General features: G+C 43.8%; 1 protein-coding gene across 1 annotated transcript in view; it reads left to right on the forward strand.

Annotated features, from left to right (window-relative positions):
* The window catches only part of YJU2 (YJU2 splicing factor homolog), a 484,871-nt gene that overhangs the window by 212,927 nt on the left and 253,142 nt on the right, over nucleotides 1-18,802 (forward strand). Inside the window, exon 4 of the mRNA XM_044072064.1 lies at nucleotides 13,277-13,411. Coding sequence (XP_043927999.1) covers nucleotides 13,277-13,411 — 135 coding nt within the window. The remainder of the gene's footprint in view (nucleotides 1-13,276; nucleotides 13,412-18,802) is intronic.

Below are 18,802 nucleotides of genomic sequence, written 5' to 3' on the forward strand. Positions count from 1 at the left end.
CCCTTTATTCATACCCCACAACCGCCTAAAGGGCCCCTTCCAGACGTTCCACCCGGTCTGAGGGATCAAGCAGCACTAGAAATTTCAAAGCTGCTACAAAAAAGAGCCATCCAGCCAGTCCCAGCAGACCAGCAAGGATCCGGAGTCTACTCCAAGTTCTTTTTGGTACCAAAAAAGACAGGGGACTGGAGACCTATTTTGAATCTCAGCAGACTGAACAAGTCTGTTCAAACAACGAAATTCTGGATGGTCACGCTTCAGTCCATTCTACCCTTCCTGGGTCAGGACAATTGGATGTGCTCTATAGACCTTCAGGATGCGTACTATCATATCAAAATGAACAGGCGCTCCAGGAGGTTTCTCTGCTTCCAGCTGGGAGCCAGTCACTACCAGTTCAGAGCCCTGCCCTTTGGCCTCACCACAGCCCCCAGGGTGTTTACCAAATGCATGGCAGTGGTTGTGGCTCACCTGAGACGAAAAGGATTCCAGTTGTTTCCATACTTAGACGACTGGCTCCTTACTGCCACCACCAAGCGTCAGTTACTTCATTCCAGAGATTATACCCTCCAAATTTGCAACGAGCTAGGTATCTCTATAAACTCCGAAAAGTCTGCCTTGTTGCCTTGTCAGTCTATTACCTTCATAGGCACCGTTTTAAACACTGTGGAACTCTCAGCAAAACTGCCTGTACAAAGGATTTCAGACATTCGAGGTCATGTTCAAATCCTAGTACAAGAGAGCAGAGTCCAGGCTAGATTCGTACTAAAAACCCTAGGTCTCATGGCAGCAGCTATCACATTACTCCCCCTAGCTCGCTTTCACATGCGGATCCTGCAATGGATGCTGTTTTCCCAGTGGTCCTTTCAACAGTTTCCAATGTCACACAGCATTCTAATCACTCAGTCATGCAAAAGACACCTTTCGTGGTGGATGGTCTTCCCTCAGGTTCTTCAGGGCAGACCCTTTGTCCTTCCTCCTCCTGTGGCTACTGTGACAATGGATGCCTCCCTGATCGGGTGGGGTGGGGGGCATTTTCAGGGCAGGACAGTCCAGAGCACATGGCAACCTTTCGAAAGCCACCTGCACATAAATGTCTTGGAAATGAGAGCGGTGCTTTTAGCGTTGCAGGCCCTTCAAGACTGACTACCCACCGGGACTATTGCAATTCAGACAGACAATATGTCTGTAGTGTGGTACATCAACAAGCAGGGCGGAACCAGGTCCTACCCCCTATGTCGAGAAGCGCTCAGACTGTGGCAGTGGGCGATCTCTTCTCAACGGTTTCTGGTAGCAAAGCATATCCCCGGGAAGTCCAACGTCATAGCGGACAGGCTGAGAAGAGCCATTCTCATGCCCCACAAGTGGTCTCTCAACCAGCTAGTAGCGGAAAAAAATCTTCAGGAGGTGGGGTCAGCCTTGCTGCGATCTTTTTGCAACTCCTCAAAACAGCAAGTGCCCAGACTTCTTCACCCTCTTCCCTCCAGAGATGCTCTAGTCCACGATTGTCCCCGGGGTCTTCTGTATGCCTTTTCCCCCCTTCCCTTAATTACTCAGCTAATCCAGAAAGCAACTGTTTTGAGATCCAGAATGATCCTTGTTGCCCCTTACTGGCCTTGACAAATTTGGTTCCCGTTCCTGCAACATCATCTACTAGATCAACCCTGGCATCTGGACCCAGCGCCAGATCTTCTGACACATCAATTGGGCGGGCTGCATCAATCTCTCCAATCTCTCAACCTCACAGCTTGGTTGCTCCACTTTCAACCCTAGCCAGGCTTCCCTCAATCTCTCATTCAGTTCGTGACATCATCCTCGCTTCGCACAAGTCTACTACCAGAAAGACTTATGCTTGCAAATTTAAGCGTTTCTCTGTTTGGGCAGGGGAGAAGCAAGTTGACCCCTTTACAGCCCCTGTCCATACAGTCTTAGAGTTTTTGGCAGAACTTTTTCAAATGGGCTCTTCTTCAGCCACCATCAGAGCTCAGTTGGCAGCCATTGCGAATTTTCATGTTGGATTGTCAGAGACCAGCATTATGTCACACAACCTTTGTAAAGCCTTTCTAAAAGGAACCCTCTTACTTAGGCCCCCGGTAAAAGATCCTCCCCCACCATGGGACCTAAATTTGGTGCTGTCGTCTTTAATTCTCCCTCCGTTTGAACCTGCAGCTTCCTGTTCACTAAAGTCGCTCTCTTGGTAAACTCTGTTTTTAGTAGCCATCACTTCAGCGAGAAGGGTATCAGAACTTCAAGCCCTTTGTGTTCGCCCTCCTTACCTTGTTTTTCACAAAGATAGAGTGTCACTTAGAACTAATCAGTCCTTTTTACCCAAAGTACTCTCTGAAAAAAATCTGAATCAGACCATCGATCTTCCTGTTTTCTTCCCACTTTATACCGATAGGTCTGAATGGAAGTTACATTGTCTAGACGTTCATCGTCAATTACGCTTCTACCTGGATAGAACCAAGCAGACGAGGAAATCAGAACAGCTCTTCCTGTCTTACGCGGAAGGGAAACAAGGCCTGCCAGTTTCCAAAGTAACCTTGTCCAGGTGGTTGACCTCTGTCATCATGTTGATTTACCAATTGAGGCATAAAGAGCTCCCTATTAAACCCAGAGCTCATTCAACCAGAGCATTAGCTTCTTCAGTAGCCTTTCAGGCAAGATTGCCAATGGACTCCATTTGTGCAGCGGCCACATGGGCCTCTCCTCATACCTTCATTTCTCATTACAAGCTGGACATGACCTCTAGAAGTAGGGCTGATTTTGGTTCCACTGTACTCAAGAGTTTATTCCATTGAGCCACCCAGGACTAAGGTGCTAGGGACGCTGTCCCATCCAGCAAGAATGAAGGCGAGATTGACAACTTAACATTGAGAAGTTATGTACTTACCATAACGTTCCATGTTAGTTGTCTTCTTCTCGCCTTCTTTCTTGCGTCCCACCCTCCATCCCCCTAGCCTGGCAAGACCGAGAGTATCTTATGAAATGTGTTATCATGAGAGTTATCTCTTTAGCTACCTCTTTCTTTTTCTTGGTAGCTCTTATAAGAGTTTTGTATACCTAGATGTATAGAGGTAGATATATATATATATATATATATATATATATATATATATATATATATATTCTCAGTTATGGTGGGGACATGTATGTCCATAGTGTTAGCTATCAAACGAGATCTGGGTATATCACGCCTAGCATTATGGGACATAGGATAGCCTCAAGCCGGTAAAAATAGCTCTCGAGCTTTAGTAATACGCCGAGTCGGAGCCGAGGTTCGGCTCCGAACCCATCCAGCAAGAAAGAAGGCGAGAAGAAGACAAATAACATGGAATGTTATGGTAAGTACATAGCTTCTCATTCTCATCCACCAGCAAAGCAAAGTTTTTTTATTGAAGACTCTTCTTACTTCCAAGTAAGGCGGGCACTTTTGAAGCCTGCTCTGGATTTATCAGTTCTGAGTGCTTTGCTAAAGGTATGAAAGTTCAAGATTCTCTTTCTTCATATTTTGTTTCTAATGATTCTTGCTCAAGCCTTTTTGTTTGTTCTGAACCTTAAGAATGCATATTTTCATATCCTTATTTACAGAGAACATAGAAAATTCTTAAGGTTTTGTGCCTTAGAAGTTCGCTTTCAGTTTTCTGCTTTACCATTTGGTCTTTCTAGATCGTCATGGATTTTCACCACATGCCTAACTCTAGTAATAGGCTTCTGCAGGCTCTAGGGTATTCCTATTTTGATGACCTTTTTCTCCAGGCTTCTTTGTGGGGCAATCTTCTTTTGGATCACATGTTCACCATTGACCTTTTTCTTTATCTGGGATTCACAATAAACTTGAAAAAGTCTGTCAATCTCCCATCTCAAGATCAGATCTTTCTAAGCTCCTGTCTTAGCACCACCTCCATGATAGTATTTCTTCCACTGGATAAGAAGCAGTTGCTTATTGCTTACTTCCAGTCAGTAGTTCCCCTAGATTTGACCTTAACAAGAGAAATTTTGGGAGCCATGGGTACAGTTTGCCAGATGCCACATGAAAGTTGTTTAGGCACAGGACTACCAGCCAGGAGTGCTTTTTTGTTTCTCTCCCCTTGCCAGGAAGTTTTCACAGATGATTTAGATCTGGCATGGGAAGCATGTTTAATGAGCATATACGTCCAGGAAGTTTGGCCTGGATAGGACAGAAAAAGAAGACATAAATGTCAAAGAAATGAAATTCCTGATACTGGCCCTTCACTCACTACTTCACCTCTGGTCTCCAGGATCCCTCCAAATCCTCACAGCCGATACTGGTGTGATGTGGTACATCAACAAGCAAGGAAGGCCAGAATCTTACAGCCTGATATATATATACTATTGGAATGTATCTGCCCAGGTAATCTGCCACTGTATTCAAGACAGACCCTCATAAATGTATGTTGAATGAAGAAGTCTTCGTGCAGATTGTCCGTGATTGGAGAACTCTCCAAATAGATCTTTTTTTCCTCTTCTCTATACAGACTGCTGAAACAATTTTGCTGCAGAGCTCCATTCCAAAAGGCTTAGAAAACTAATGCCATGTCAATCTCATGGAAAGGGAAGTTCCTTTACAGTGTCATAGATTTACAGATAAGTGCTAGGCTAACTGCCTTTGTGGGCCATTTTAAGCCTAGACAAGCTCCCTTTCAAAGGTGAGAATCAAACTCTGTACCTTGTGAATCAAAGGTAAACATCTTAACCATTATACCAACCACCAACCTTTTCTTCTGATTCCCAAGGTCCCGCTCAGAACTAAAAAGGACAACCCAAAGATGCCATTAGTGACCCGCTTTTGATCCAGACAACATCCCATCTCTCATCTCTTCCACCTGGCCAAGGACAGTCACATGTTACCACACAGGATGGACTTGCTCACACAAACTTACAAATGCTAAATTTGATTCTTTGGGTTTTATGATTGTGGTAACATTCAGGCATCAATTTTCAGGGGACTGTGCTAAAGGTATTACAGGAGGCTAGAAGATCTGCTGCAAGATAATCTTATGGTTCCGAAAGGAAATTATTTTTTCTTTTGTGCTAAAAAAAGAAAACAGGACTCTTTCACATGGGTATTCCTACTGTTCTTTCATTTCTGTATGAGTTGCTGAATTCAGGACTAGCATATTTTTCTGTTAAGGTGCATTTCTCAGCCATATCCTCTGTCTACCCTTGGATCTAAATCTTTCTGCATGTTTTGAAGTCAAACTGTTTTTGAAAGGTGTCCTATATATTAGGCCACCAAGAAAAATATATGTCTCCTCCTCGGGACCTGAATTATGTATTGACCCTTCCTCCTTTTAAATGTGCTTACACTTAATCTCTGAAAGTTTGTATCTTAAAGATAGTTTGACTTTGTAGCCCTTACCTCCGCAAAAAAGATCTCAAGGTTAGAGGTCCTTATGGCATCTCCACCTTTTCTAATTTAGTACAAAGACAGGGAATCCCTTAGGACTAACCATTCCTTTAAGTCTGAGATTGTCCAAGAAATATCTTTTAATTGGTCTATAAACTTGAATGTTAAGTTGTCAATCTCCCCTTCATTCTTGCTGGATGGGTTCGGAGCCGATCCTCTGCTCTGACTCGGCACTTGCTAAGCTCGAGAGCTAATTTTACCAGCTCGAGGCAACCCTATATCCCATGATGCAAGGCAGAGACTACCCAGATCTCGTTTGCCGCTTCGCTAACGAGGTGCCTCTTTTACCAGCTCCAGGTAAGTTTTCTTATAATAAGACTTTTAGTCTCATTCCTTTTTATTTTTCATAACCTTAGTAGTTTTTGTGAACTTTAACGTTTATTTTAACCCTATTCCCGTTAGTGTTCCCTTTTTTTCGGGTTATTTATCCCCTTCCCTAGGTTAGGCCTTAGGCCTCTCCCTTTCCTAATTTTTCCTGTCAGGGATTTTTGTGTCTGTTTGAGTGTTGTATCCCTGTTAAGTTTAGATTTTTGGATTGGGTGTTATTTGTGTGTGTGTGTTTGTGTTTTTTTCCTGTCAACTTGTGTTCCCTCGGCACAGCTATGTCGAAGGACACTAAGGTCTCAGGCTTCAAGAAGTGTGACTCGTGCTGTCAGAAGATGTCTCTGACAGACGGTCACACTTCTTGTGTTTACTGCCTGGGACCTCTGCACCTGCAGGACTCTTGTGCTATCTGTCATGCCTTCAGCCCAAGAGTCCTGCAGGAGCGCAGAAATAAGTTAATATTGAGGGGCTTATTAAAGCCTGAGAGCTCCCCGACTAAGTCGGCTCCGGGGAAGCCCTCGAAACCTGTTAAGCCTTCGGCTGCAAGTCCCAAGCCGTCGGCTACTGGTTCAACTTCTTTAGTGTCGAGATCGGCTCCGGCCGGAGCCGATCCTTCCATGCTAGAAGTCACAGTATTGGCTCCATCCGGCGCCGATACTGCCAGATCTGGACACTCAGTGTCGGCTCCTTCGGCTCCACCTATCTCTAAAAAGAGATCTCGATCCCCCTCATTGGAATCGATACGTTCGGCTCCAAGATCACCCTTGCTCTCGGAGCGGAGCCATCGGAGCCGTTCTTCTCGGTCGTCCAGGCTATCTGATCACGACCTCGAGAGAGTGGTGAGTAGACTATTAAAGTCTCGGGCATTGGCCCAAATGCTCCATAGCCCGTCTCAACAGATGGTAGCTATTTCACATCCACCTAACATTCCTCCTTCGACTCTCTTACAGAGCTCGGAGCCGGAGCTCCTTGGAGCCGTGACTGTTGTAGCTTCGGAGCCGATACCACCCCTTTCGGCTCCGTCGTCCTCTGCTCCGATTTCCTCCTTGAGGCCTTCATTGGAGGGATCCGGGCGTCTGGTCTCTCTCGTCGACTCCAAGGGGGCGAGTGGCATCGGACCCTTGTCTGACCCCGTTCTTCCTCTCGGGGCTTCGGCGTTGGTGAGCTCAGCCCCGACATCTGCCTCGGAGCCTTCCCTCTCGGTGAGGCCTGGAGTTCCTATCTCTTCGGAGCGGGAACCTTCTGGTCTCTCTGATGGGGGAGCCTTCGAGGTGATGAGGAGTGTACTAGCCCCTGGGCGTAGTCAATGGTCAGTTCCATCAGCTCCTCCCACTACAGTGCCTGCTGACGTCTCTTCCCACTCTCTTGCACCCGGACCCAGAGATCCAACGCCTCAGGTTTCCCCATTGGGAATATCTTCCTCTTCCGAGGCTTCTCCTGATCTATCAGGTGAACCTCCGCGTAAGAGGACATGTAAGAGGAAACATCTAGACTCCCCCGAGTCTATTACATCTGATACTGACTTGGATGAGTCGGAGGGATCCCCAAGGTCCTCCTCTGAGGATGTCTCTTTCTCAGACATCCTTGAACTCCTTAAGCAGAGGGGGAACTGGCCCTCCCTTAATTCTTCCGAGGACGAGTCAGTATACCTGGAGGCGTTCGGATCTCGACCCTCCACCTCCTGGGTGTCTCCGCCTTTCGACCCTCTTATGGATGTAGTGGCTCGAAAGGCGTGGATGGCCCCGGATTTGGTGGAACCTATTCCTAGAAGGCCTTCTAAATTTATTACGGCCCCACCAGATAGGCAATATTTGACAAAAAGTGTCCCGGTTGATGCCATGGTGGTGGCTGCAGCCACCAAGAAGGAACTAGCTGATCCTTCAGTACCTGTCCATCCTCCTAACAAGGATTCTAGGACTATGGACAGGTGCAAAGCGGATTTTTCTTCAGCGACCTTTGCCATGCGATCGCTGAACTACTTGTGTCACTTCACCCGCCTTCAAAGAGATGTTCTTAAAGAGTTGGGAGAAGTTTTACAGGATCCGTCAGCTGCTGGGTCTCAGGATAAGGTTAGCTCACAGCTAGGAATCCTTAACTCCATTGTTAACTCCTCCATGCGGCTCATTTCTTATGCAGCCGATGGAGCGAGTAGGGCCGCAGGCACAGGAGTGGCTTTAAGGCGTCAGTCCTGGATGCGGCTTTGAAATTTTGCAGACCCCTTCAAGGCGTCCTTCACAAACTCCCCCTTTGATGGTTCGACCTTGTTCGGACCTCAAGTGAAAGACACCTTGACTAGATGCGAACAAGATGGCAAGACTCTTTCTGCCGTAGGAGTCCGTTTCTCCACCCCTTCAAGACCTTACCCAAAAGGTCAGAAGGGAGGGAAAATGTGGTTCCGCAAATCTCAAGGAGTCACGCCTGACGCACGAGGTCAGTTTACCCCCAGAGGCAGAGGGGGTAACAACAACAGACGCCGCCCTAGGGGCAGAGGGGGTCCGCAGACTCAGGGTAGCAGAGAGCCTCTTTCTGACAAGCCCTTCCAGCATCCCTGAGATTTTGCCCGATTGTCCACCTTCGGAGGCAGTCGGGGGAAGATTATCGCTGTACCCAATAGCCTGGCTTTCCCTTTCTCAAAACAAATGGGTGCAGTCGATTATATCCGAGGGTTGCAAAATTCCCTTTATTCAAACCCCAATTCAGCAAAAGGGAACCCTTCCAGACATTCCACCTGGTCTAAGGGAACTAGCAGTACCAGAGATTTCAAGACTGCTAGCAAAAAGAGCCATCCAGCCAGTCCTAGCAGACCAAATAGGATCCGGAATCTACTCAAGGTTCTTTTTAGTTCCAAAAAAGACAAGGGACTGGAGACCAATATTAGATCTGAGCAAACTAAACAAGTTTGTAAAGAAAACAAGATTCCGGATGGTCATGCTTCAGTCCATTCTACCCTTTCTGGGCAAGGACAATTGGATGTTCTCGGTAGATCTTCAGGATGCGTACTATCACATAAAAATTCACAGGCGCTCCAGAAGATTTCTCCGCTTTCGGCTGGGGACCAGTCACTTCTAATTCAGGGCCCTGCCCTTTGGACTCACTACAGCCCCCAGAGTGTTCACCAAATGTATGGCAGCGGTTACGGCTCACCTGAGACGTCAAGGATTCCAGGTGTTTCCATATCTAGACGACTGGCTCCTCACTGCCACCACCAGGCATCAACTTCTCCAGGCCAGAGATTACACCATTCACATTTGCAGAGGGCTAGGGATTTCTATAAATTTCGAAAAATCTGCCTTGTCGCCTTGTCAATCTATTACTTTTATAGGCGCAAAATTGGACACCGTACAACTTTCAGCAAAGTTAACAGACCAAAGGATCTTGGACATTCAAAGTCACGTCCAGGTGATTCTTCTCAGCTACAAAATTCAGGCCAGATTTGCTCTGAAAGTATTGGGTCTTATGGCGGCCGCCATAACACTTCTTCCCTTCGCCCGTTTTTACATGCGTCTTCTACAATGGATGCTATTCGCCCAATGGTCCTTTCAACAACTACCCATGCGTCACAGGATCATAATCACTCCAACTTGCAAAAGGCATCTGACCTGGTGGATATCGTCCCCTCAAGTCCATCAGGGCAGACCCTTTGTTCCTCCTGCTCCGGTCGCCACGGTTACATCGGACGCCTCCCTGATCAGGTGGGGGGGGGCATTATCAAGGCAGGATGGTCCATGGCACTTGGCAACCTTACGAATACCATCTGCACATAAATGTCCTAGAGATGAGAGCAGTGCTTTTAACGTTGCAAGCCCTCAACGACTCTTTTCCCCTGGGAACTATTGCAGCAGTCCAAACGGACAATGTGTCCGTAGTGTGGTATATCAACAAACAGGGCGGAACCAAGTCCTATCCACTGTGTCGAGAGGCTCTCAGACTTTGGCAATGGGCAATCTCTTCTCAGCGGTTTCTGATAGCAACGCATATCCCCGGGAAATCCAACATCATAGTGGACAGGTTGAGCAGAACTATTCTCATGCCTCATGAGTGGTCTCTCAAACAATCAGTGACGGAAGAGATTTTTCAGGAGTGGGGCCTTCCTTGCTGCGACCTTTTTGCTACACCTCAAAACAGCAAATGCCCAGACTTCTTCTCTCTCTTCCCCCTTCCAGGCCATCCCCCCAGAGACGCTCTAACCCAAGATTGGCCCCGGGGACTTCTTTATGCCTTTCCCCCCTTTCCGCTGATACCTCAAGTAATTCAGAAAGCAACCGCCTTGAGAGCCAAGTTGATTCTCATTGCCCCTTATGGGCCTCGACAGATATGGTTTCCGTTCCTACATCGTTATCTCTTGGTACAGCCATGGCATCTGGACCCGGTTCCAGATCTTCTGACCCACCAGTCGGGGCAGCTGCACCAATCCATACCTTCTCTCAACCTCACTGCTTGGTTGCTCCACTTCCATCCTTAGCCAGGCTTCCTATGATTTCTAATCCCGTCCGGGATATCATAGTAGCTTCCCTAAAATCTTCTACCAGAAGGATTTACACTAGTAAATGGCAACGTTTCTCCTTCTGGGCAAAAGCTAGGAACATAGACCCCTATACTGCTCCAATTCATTCGGTCTTGGACTTCCTAGCTGAGATTTTTCATTCAGGATCCTCTTCCTCCACAGTAAAAGTTCAACTGGCAGCCATTTCGAATTTTCATATAGGCCTTTTGGACCACAACATTATGTCACACAAACTTTGCAAGGCATTCCTTCGAGGTATCTTTTTACTTAAACCTCCGATTAGAGACCCCCCACCACAGTGGGATCTAAATTTAATTTTAACATCCTTGATTTTTCCCCCTTTCGAACCTGCGGCTGCCTGTTCGTTGAAATTTCTTTCTTGGAAGACACTCTTTCTAGTCGCCATTACTTCTGCCAGGAGAGTATCTGAGCTTCATGCTCTCTGCATTCGTCCTCCCTACTTAATTTTCCAGAAAGACAGGGTATCTCTAAGGACTAATCAGTCTTTCTTACCCAAAGTGGCATCGCAGACGAACCTAAATCAATCCATTGATCTTCCAGTGTTTTTCCCAAATTATTCTGATAGAGCGGAACAAAAGTTACATTGTCTTGATGTTCACCGCCAGCTCAGATATTATCTAGACAAAACTAAACATTTTAGGAAATCTGATCAACTGTTTCTATCCTATGCAGAGAACAGGAAAGGTCTTCCAGTTTGCAAGGTGACTTTATCTAGATGGCTGTCTTCTGTGATTACTTACATTTATCAGCTCAGAGGCAAAGAGTTGATTTCTAGGCCAAAAGCCCATTCTACCAGAGCTCTAGCTACATCTACAGCTTTTCAGGCTAGACTTCCAATAGACACTGTTTGTGCAGCAGCCACATGGGCCTCTCCTCATACCTTTGTTTCACATTACAAATTAGACTTGGCCTCCAGAGACAGAGCGAATTTTGGTTCCACCGTTCTCAAGAGTCTGTTCCATTGAGCCACCCAGGATAGAGGTGCTAGGGACGCAGTCCCATCCAGCAAGAACGAAGGCGAGATTGACAACTTAACATTAAGAAGTGTTATGTACCTACCATAACGTTCCATGTTAGTTGTCTTCTCTCGCCTTCTTTCTTGCATCCCGCCCTCCATCCCCCTAGCCTGGTCAGACCGAGAAGATTATGCCTCTTCTATTAAGAGGCTTTATCCTTTTTCTAGCTAATCAGCTTCTAGTGTCACTAGATTAGGTTGATCCCTTTCAGAGGATTATGATGATTATGATCGTCATTTTTAGTATTGTTACTTTTCTTCCTCCTTTCAGTTGGAAGAATATATTCCTAATTTCCTTAGCTACCAAACGAGATCTGGGTAGTCTCTGCCTTGCATCATGGGATATAGGGTTGCCTCGAGCTGGTAAAATTAGCTCTCGAGCTTAGCAAGTGCCGAGTCGGAGCCGAGGATCAGCTCCGAACCCATCCAGCAAGAAAGAAGGCGAGAGAAGACAACTAACATGGAACGTTATGGTAGGTACATAACTTCTTATTGCCTTCTTTCCCAGTCACAAAATGAAGGTGAAAGAATTGCACATTCTTTAGACATCCACAGGCAGATTATAGTAGTCTTAACAATACTAAAAGTATCAGGAAGTCTCACCAACTTTGTTTAATTTCAGGATGAGAAGTTGAGTTACCCTGCCTTGAAGCAAACAATTAAAGATGGATTTCCTTTTTTCTGGCTGAGCTGGCCCCCGTGTTACCTATACCTCTCTCGTAGTTGTCGTATATAAGCCCTTTCTCTTTTTGATTCTCCTTTTAATTCTTTTAGACAGGAAAGTCCTGACTATTTTCTTGCCTATATGTCCTTTATGTAGTGCTTTGCAGTCTCATGCTTGTGACATACGTCAGACATACGGCACGGGAAGAAGGTGCCCAAGTTTTGGTATGCTGAATAAATGTTTGGTATCCTTTGGTAGGATACTTCCCATAAGTAATTGGTACTGCAACAGTGATCTACTCGAACATCTACTCTTATACTACATTCTTACACAGCTGTACTTCAGCTGTATAAAAATGGGTATATGTAGCTATAGATAAAAGAAGGCAAATGGACTTCATACACTTCTACATAGCAAATGAGGTTTGAAAGGAACTTTTCACACTATTATACACATACTAGTGCACATTATTTTGTCCATATCTTTGAGTGTTCTTATGTTTTTATGTCTGTCCTTTTCTGCTTTTAAAATAAATAGTTTCTAATAACACATGTATGTGTAAAAGTTTTACTTACTGCAAGACATTGTTTTTAAGGAATCTATTTGTTTTTTCTTGATTTATTTATTTCACTGTTTGTTGGCATTATCTTTGGTATAATAATTATATTCCAAGTCATCCATTATTAAAGTGACCATGGGCCAGTACCTCACCTCTTTATGATGCAATGCTTAATGTATATCTGTTTCCTGTCATTCCCATATTGGACATGTAGTCTGCATATGCTCATGTTGGACGTGTTGTTGGCATAACTCTGTCCTATCACTTCCATGCCCACACTGGATACATTTTAGTTGTTAACTCCCATTCTGGTCATATTGCACTTATTTCCTTGTGTTTGATATATCTAATTGCTAATACTCTCACATTGGATATATTCCAGTCTTTACAATTTAAACTGTACGACTCTGTAACAGAGCTGCTGCAGTCCCTCCCCATACATGGGACGTGCTGCAAATTGTTACTTTTCATGCACCTTCCTTCATTCCTGACCACAGGCTGCTCCTGCTCCTCCTGCTCTGGCAGTGTCTGGAGACATTCTTTAGTCTCTGTCTGAATCTGTGATAGCATCCAGCACCTTCCTTCATTCCTGACCACAGGCTGCTCCTGCTCCTCCTGCTCCGGCAGTGTCTGGAGACATTCTTTAATCCAGGCTGCTCCTGCTCCTCCTGCTCCGGCAGTGCCTGGAGACATTCTTTAACTCTAGCTGAATCTGTGATAACATCCATGTCTAATGTCTGTTCTCTTTCTTTGATTTGTAGACTGACCCAGAAAATACCGACTATGCCATAGAGCATGGGGCAACTCGTAACTTTCAGGCTGAGAAACTGATTGAAGAAGAAGAGAAGAGGGTTCAGAAAGAGCGAGAGGAGGAGGAACTGAATAATCCCATGAAGGTACTGTATAACTTTTTTTGACATATGCTTTTACTTGACAAGTGTGCCTTGGTAGTCTATTCTTAGTTTCTTGTTATCCATTTCTTTGAAGGGATTTGTCTGGACTACAGTACCTCAAATTACCAGTAAGTATACTAATAACTACACCATTAGGGTTGTGCTGTAACATAGCTACAGAAGGAAAGTGAGCATTTCCACTCAGTTATAACTTGTTAAATACAACTTTAAGCACAGATGATGATTATACAAGCACTAAGTCTGGTTCCTGGCATTAGAAAGGGGTTGTATTCTTGATCATTGGTCTTGTGAAGAGTGCCAGGACCATAAGGGGTGCTTTTAACGGTGTGGCTATGTTTCTATAAAATGATGGAGCTGTGCTCTAACAACTGAAGTAGAAATACTCAAACGCCACCTTGCAACCTCTTATCTAAAACAGACACATTAACCTAGCAACAGCTTATCAGTCTATTTATTAGCTGATTTGCAGTATATTACCATTAATGTATGACTCAAATAGGCTAGGTTATTTTTGCAAGCATTCTTAATCAATATCTTCTCTCAATTCCAAGTTCTGTCACCCAGATATTAGCTTAACAAAGTTAACAAATGATTCATAACCTCCTACTTCAGGAATGGGTGACATTCTGCTAAGGTTAACTAAAACAGCTATATTACTCTTTGACTTTGATGAATAACACCTGTGTTGCTTTGTGATCAGTTAATGCAGTTAGTAAATAAAACTAGACTCATGTTTGTAGTTTGTCAAGATTGTCTACCATTTGTTTGCTCTCTCACCCAAGAATGTTACTATATCCCTTTCAGAGCTTTAACAGTGATGCTGACAGTGTTAGCTTACTTTGCTTCACTGGAATGTGTACTTCTATCCTAGATTTGGAAAACCCAGTTTAACCCAATTCAACCATAACTTAGATAAGAGGCTAGAGAATCGAAAATGTAACCCTGGTTGGGCACCTATGTCTCTAGTACAGAGAGGCAGTCTATAAATGCTTGACCACCTATGTCCAAGCCTAAATATATCCCTTAAATAACAACAGTATATCAAAACTTGTCAGATACATTTGGGAAGCATGGTTAAGCTTAAAAAGACCCCCTGGGGTCATTACCCTAGTAATCCCTTGTGAACGTATGAAGAGTCATTATTGCTTCCGGATACTTGTGCGACAAGAGCTCCTCTACAAAACTACATATTGCATCCTGACATTGTGCCTATATTTAAGAAGATATCCAGGAGTTCCTTAGGTATACTCAGGGGTATAATTGCACTCAGTATACACAAATAACTTTGTAACCTAAGAATTCATTATTTTGCTGAGTGTTGCCCTCTATCTGTACTTGCAGCTTGCAACTGAATAAATACATAGATGCAAACAGGAGAAGCTGAGGATTAAATAGAGGTGAAGGCAAAGTTACCTGCGTAAGGTAACAGGACTATGATTAATGCTATACTTAGGCATGAACCTACAAGAAGCGGCAGCTTATTTCTTAAGTTATTTCTGTATTTGATGTTCAAATGGAAAAACTGATATCTGACTTGGAGGTGCTCTTTAGACTGGATAGCTACTGGGATTTCTTGTTTTGAGGATCCTGTTAAGAGCACACAATTCTTCAGCTCTGGTGCTTGCTGGAGTGCCTGTCTGTTGTTGGTATGAGCCCTAACATGCTCTGTGACCCAGGTTCATGAGGAGCCACAGACATACATTCAGTTGTTTACAACTGTACATACCTGTAGTAAGAACAGTTATGGAACAATGAAGAGAACATTTAACAGTTAATTCAAGAATGCTATGGTAATAATTTGTACAGTATTTACATTGTTTGTAGTATGTATATATTATTTACAATTGTAATAGTAACAGTGATGCTGTTCGCCATTATCCCTGCAACGTTTGCAGCTTGGATTCATTGATGGTGTGCTTTGAATTCTGTAATTGTTGATTTTATTGTATTTTCTTTAGGCAGATGATTACAGGACCAATGCGAGAGAAAGCTGTTTCACCAATTTTGTTTTTAAAAGGCGATTCTTAACAAGTCTAATAATGTACTCCTGACTACTTCACAAGGAGTAGATCTGTTGCCTAAATTGCAATTTTTGATCTTAATAGTGAATAGTATCCTAGTTTTAAGATTTTAAGTAATGAGCAGCCAAACAGCGAAGATGCCCTGTTATTAACAGGCAACCAGTCCTTAATTAGGTTAAACTGTTGTGTCAGGAGGTCAGCCAGTAGAATAGATGTGAAGATATTGTTTTCAGCAGTTTGTATTGTTTTTGTGTGTTACAATTTTATTTATTTTATTTTATTTTATTTATTTTATTTTATTTAAATTTGTTGACCGGGAGTGTCCGACTGGACGTGGGTCCATTTTCAGCGGAGGCCCGGGGAGAAAAGCTCCACAGTAAAATAAACAGACAGTAGTTACATTGGATTACATAGTGATTAACAATTTAACACAGAAATTACTTACAACATATTTACAGATGAAGAACATAGTACATCAGTAGACAACTAGAATCTTTATCTGTGAAGTACATAACAGGCATTAACAAATGTAACAATGAGAAGTTCCTGCTGTATAATAAGTACTAGGCTTATGAGCATCTGAGCTTGCTATCATCAAGGTAGTTAGTGGAGGTGAAAGAAAGGTAGTAGTTGGATGGGGTGGATGATATTAGAGTGGGAGTTGCAAGGGCATAGCCAGCATGTTTTTAGGTGCGCTTTTAATAAAGTTTTGAAGTTGGTGCATGATGGTACGGAGGTAATTGTGGGTGGGAGTAAGTTCCATAATTTGGCTATGGCACAAGAGAATAGTGCTTCACCAGCAGAGTTATTGGCTTTAGTGATCTGCAAGTGATTTTTGTTACTGGATCTTAGTGGTCTGGTGGTGCGATAGGGTTGGAGTAGATTCTGGAGGGATGGGACATTTAGTGGATGGTTTACTAGTTTGTGGGTGAGTGAGAGTTGATACCACTGAAGGAGGTGAGGGAGTTCAAGCCAGTCCAGTTCAGCAAGTGAGAGACAGTGGTGACTACGGTAGGATGCCCCTGTGGCGAATTTTGCGATTTTGTTGTAGCAGGTCTCTAGCTTGTTTAGATCACATTGCCTTAGGTTGGTATATACCGGAGAGGCATAAAGTAGGGTGGAGATAAGGTGGGAATTTGCTATTGAAATCTTTGCTGCTTTGGTGAGAAATTGTTTATTTCTGTATAAAGCTCCTAGTTTTTTGTGGACTTTTTTTATGGTCATGGATAAGTGAATGTCAAATTTTAGTTTATTGTCTATTTCCACTCCTAGCAATTTGGTGTGTTCAGTTGGGTATATAGTGGTGTTGTCTTTTGCTGTGATGTTAAAGTGAGAGTTGTTTTGAGTATGTTTGGTGGGTTGGAAGATGAGTAGTTTAGTTTTGTTTGGGTTGAGTATTAATTGGGCATTGGATAACCATGTTTCAACAGAGGAAAAGGCTTCCTGTGTGACTTTTTGCAGTTTGGGTAGGGACTGGGCTGAGCAGATGATGGTAGAGTCATCTGCGTATTGGATGTGTGTGCCATGTTTGGTGGCAGAGGCTAGATTATTGGTGTAAACAGAGAAAAGTAGGGGTCCAAGGATGGATCCTTGGGGAACCCCTATGGAGACAGGTAGTTGGGGAGATATGTCATTCTGCCATACAATGGATTGTTGGCGGTCAGACAGGTAACTCTGAAACCAGTTGGTGACTGATTGTGAGAAGGATAGGTTATTGAGGACAGAGATAAGTTGTTTGTGTGGGATCATGTCAAATGCTTTAGATAGGTCTAGGAAAGTAGCAGAGGAGAGATAGCCATTGTTTTTATGCTGAAGGATAGTGTTTGTAAAGGAGAGTAAGGCAGTGGTGGTGCTATCGTTTGGTCGGAAACCATGCTGAGTACTGGAAAGGAGGTTGTTAGTAAGGAGGTAGTGTGAGACCTGAGAGTGTATGCATCTCTCTAGTATTTTGGAGAGTGGCGAGAGAATAGCTATGGGGCGGTAATTGGTTAGTTCTGCAGAGGGTCCGCCTTTGTGGAGGGGAATTATATGTGAGACTTTCCACAATGTGGGAACGTAACTTTCTGACAGAGATCGGTTAATCAAGATGGATACTGGGTAGGCCAGAGCATCAGCTGCGATTTGTAGGTATTCACTTGGGAGGTTGCCTGCTGCTAATTTGGTGGGTTTAAGTTTAGTTAAGAGTTTTTTTTATGTTGGAGCTAGGTACAGGAGAAAAAGAGAAGGCAGTGGGGAGATTACTAGTTGAAGTACAAGCAAAGTGTAAGGGTAGTAAGGGCATTCCACATTCAAGTTTAGGTAGGAGAACATTTTTAGCAATAGCTCTACTGGCTTCAGGGGGGAATAGATGAGGTATTTTGTAACAGAGTTTGATTTGTTAAAGAACTTTGTCATGTAGCCTGTATAGGTTGTGAGTGACTGTGATGGGTCCAGTATTAAGCCTAAAATCATATTTTCTGAAGCATTTGTGATAGTGTTGCCTTCTAGGACAACAAGTATGAGGTTTGGTTGGTAAGGTGCTTTATGTGGGTAGACAAAATTATTCTTTGTCAGATTTTGTTTATTTTCTTCCCACTGACATAGTTTTGTGAAACTTGAAGATGTCCTTGTAGGATTGTATGTGATTTATTGGCTTGGAGGAGTAATATATCGTTTGCATGTAATGTAAAATCTAGACCAGTAAGATCATCAGTTTTATGTCAGTTGCACTTCCTTTTGACATACCACTTCATGAAAACTGCCACATTGTTACCCAGACCCCCCACAGTTTGAAACAGTCTGGTTCAAGTCCACTACATGGGATGGTGACCCCTAGATAGGTCATCTTTATTGTGATGGGTTGGACTTGGTATACATTTTCTTCCTTCTGGTTTTCCATGTGCAGGTTGTAAGAAAAGTGCCCACCTGGAGTGCTTTGTGTTTCTGTCTTGATGTTGATTAAACATGTAAGGGGGCCTGACTTGTCACCAATGTGAACTTCCATCCAAGGAAGTAATATTGTAGTAAAGAGAATGCTCACCTACAGTGCTTTGTGTTTCTATTTTGCTGTTGATTTAACATCAGGGGGCATGGCTTGTCATAACTGTGAACTGCCATCCAAGGAAGTCATTTTGTAATGAAGAGTGCGCCCACCTACAGTGCTTGCTGTTGATTTAACCAAGTTGGGGGTATGGCTTGTCACCAATGTGAACTCTCATCTGAGGAGGTAATATTGTAGTGAAGTGTGTGCCCACATAACTGACAAGCATTCTGTTTCAGCAGTGGGATACCGGACTTCTTCTTTAATTAACTTATGACTCAAAAAACATATAAGAATAACTTAACTGTCAAAGGCCTGTGATAACATTCTGCC

Source organism: Protopterus annectens, chromosome 5.part0 (assembly GCF_019279795.1).
Source record: "Protopterus annectens isolate FY-2018-M chromosome 5.part0, PAN1.0, whole genome shotgun sequence".
Lineage (NCBI taxonomy): Eukaryota > Metazoa > Chordata > Ceratodontiformes > Protopteridae > Protopterus > Protopterus annectens.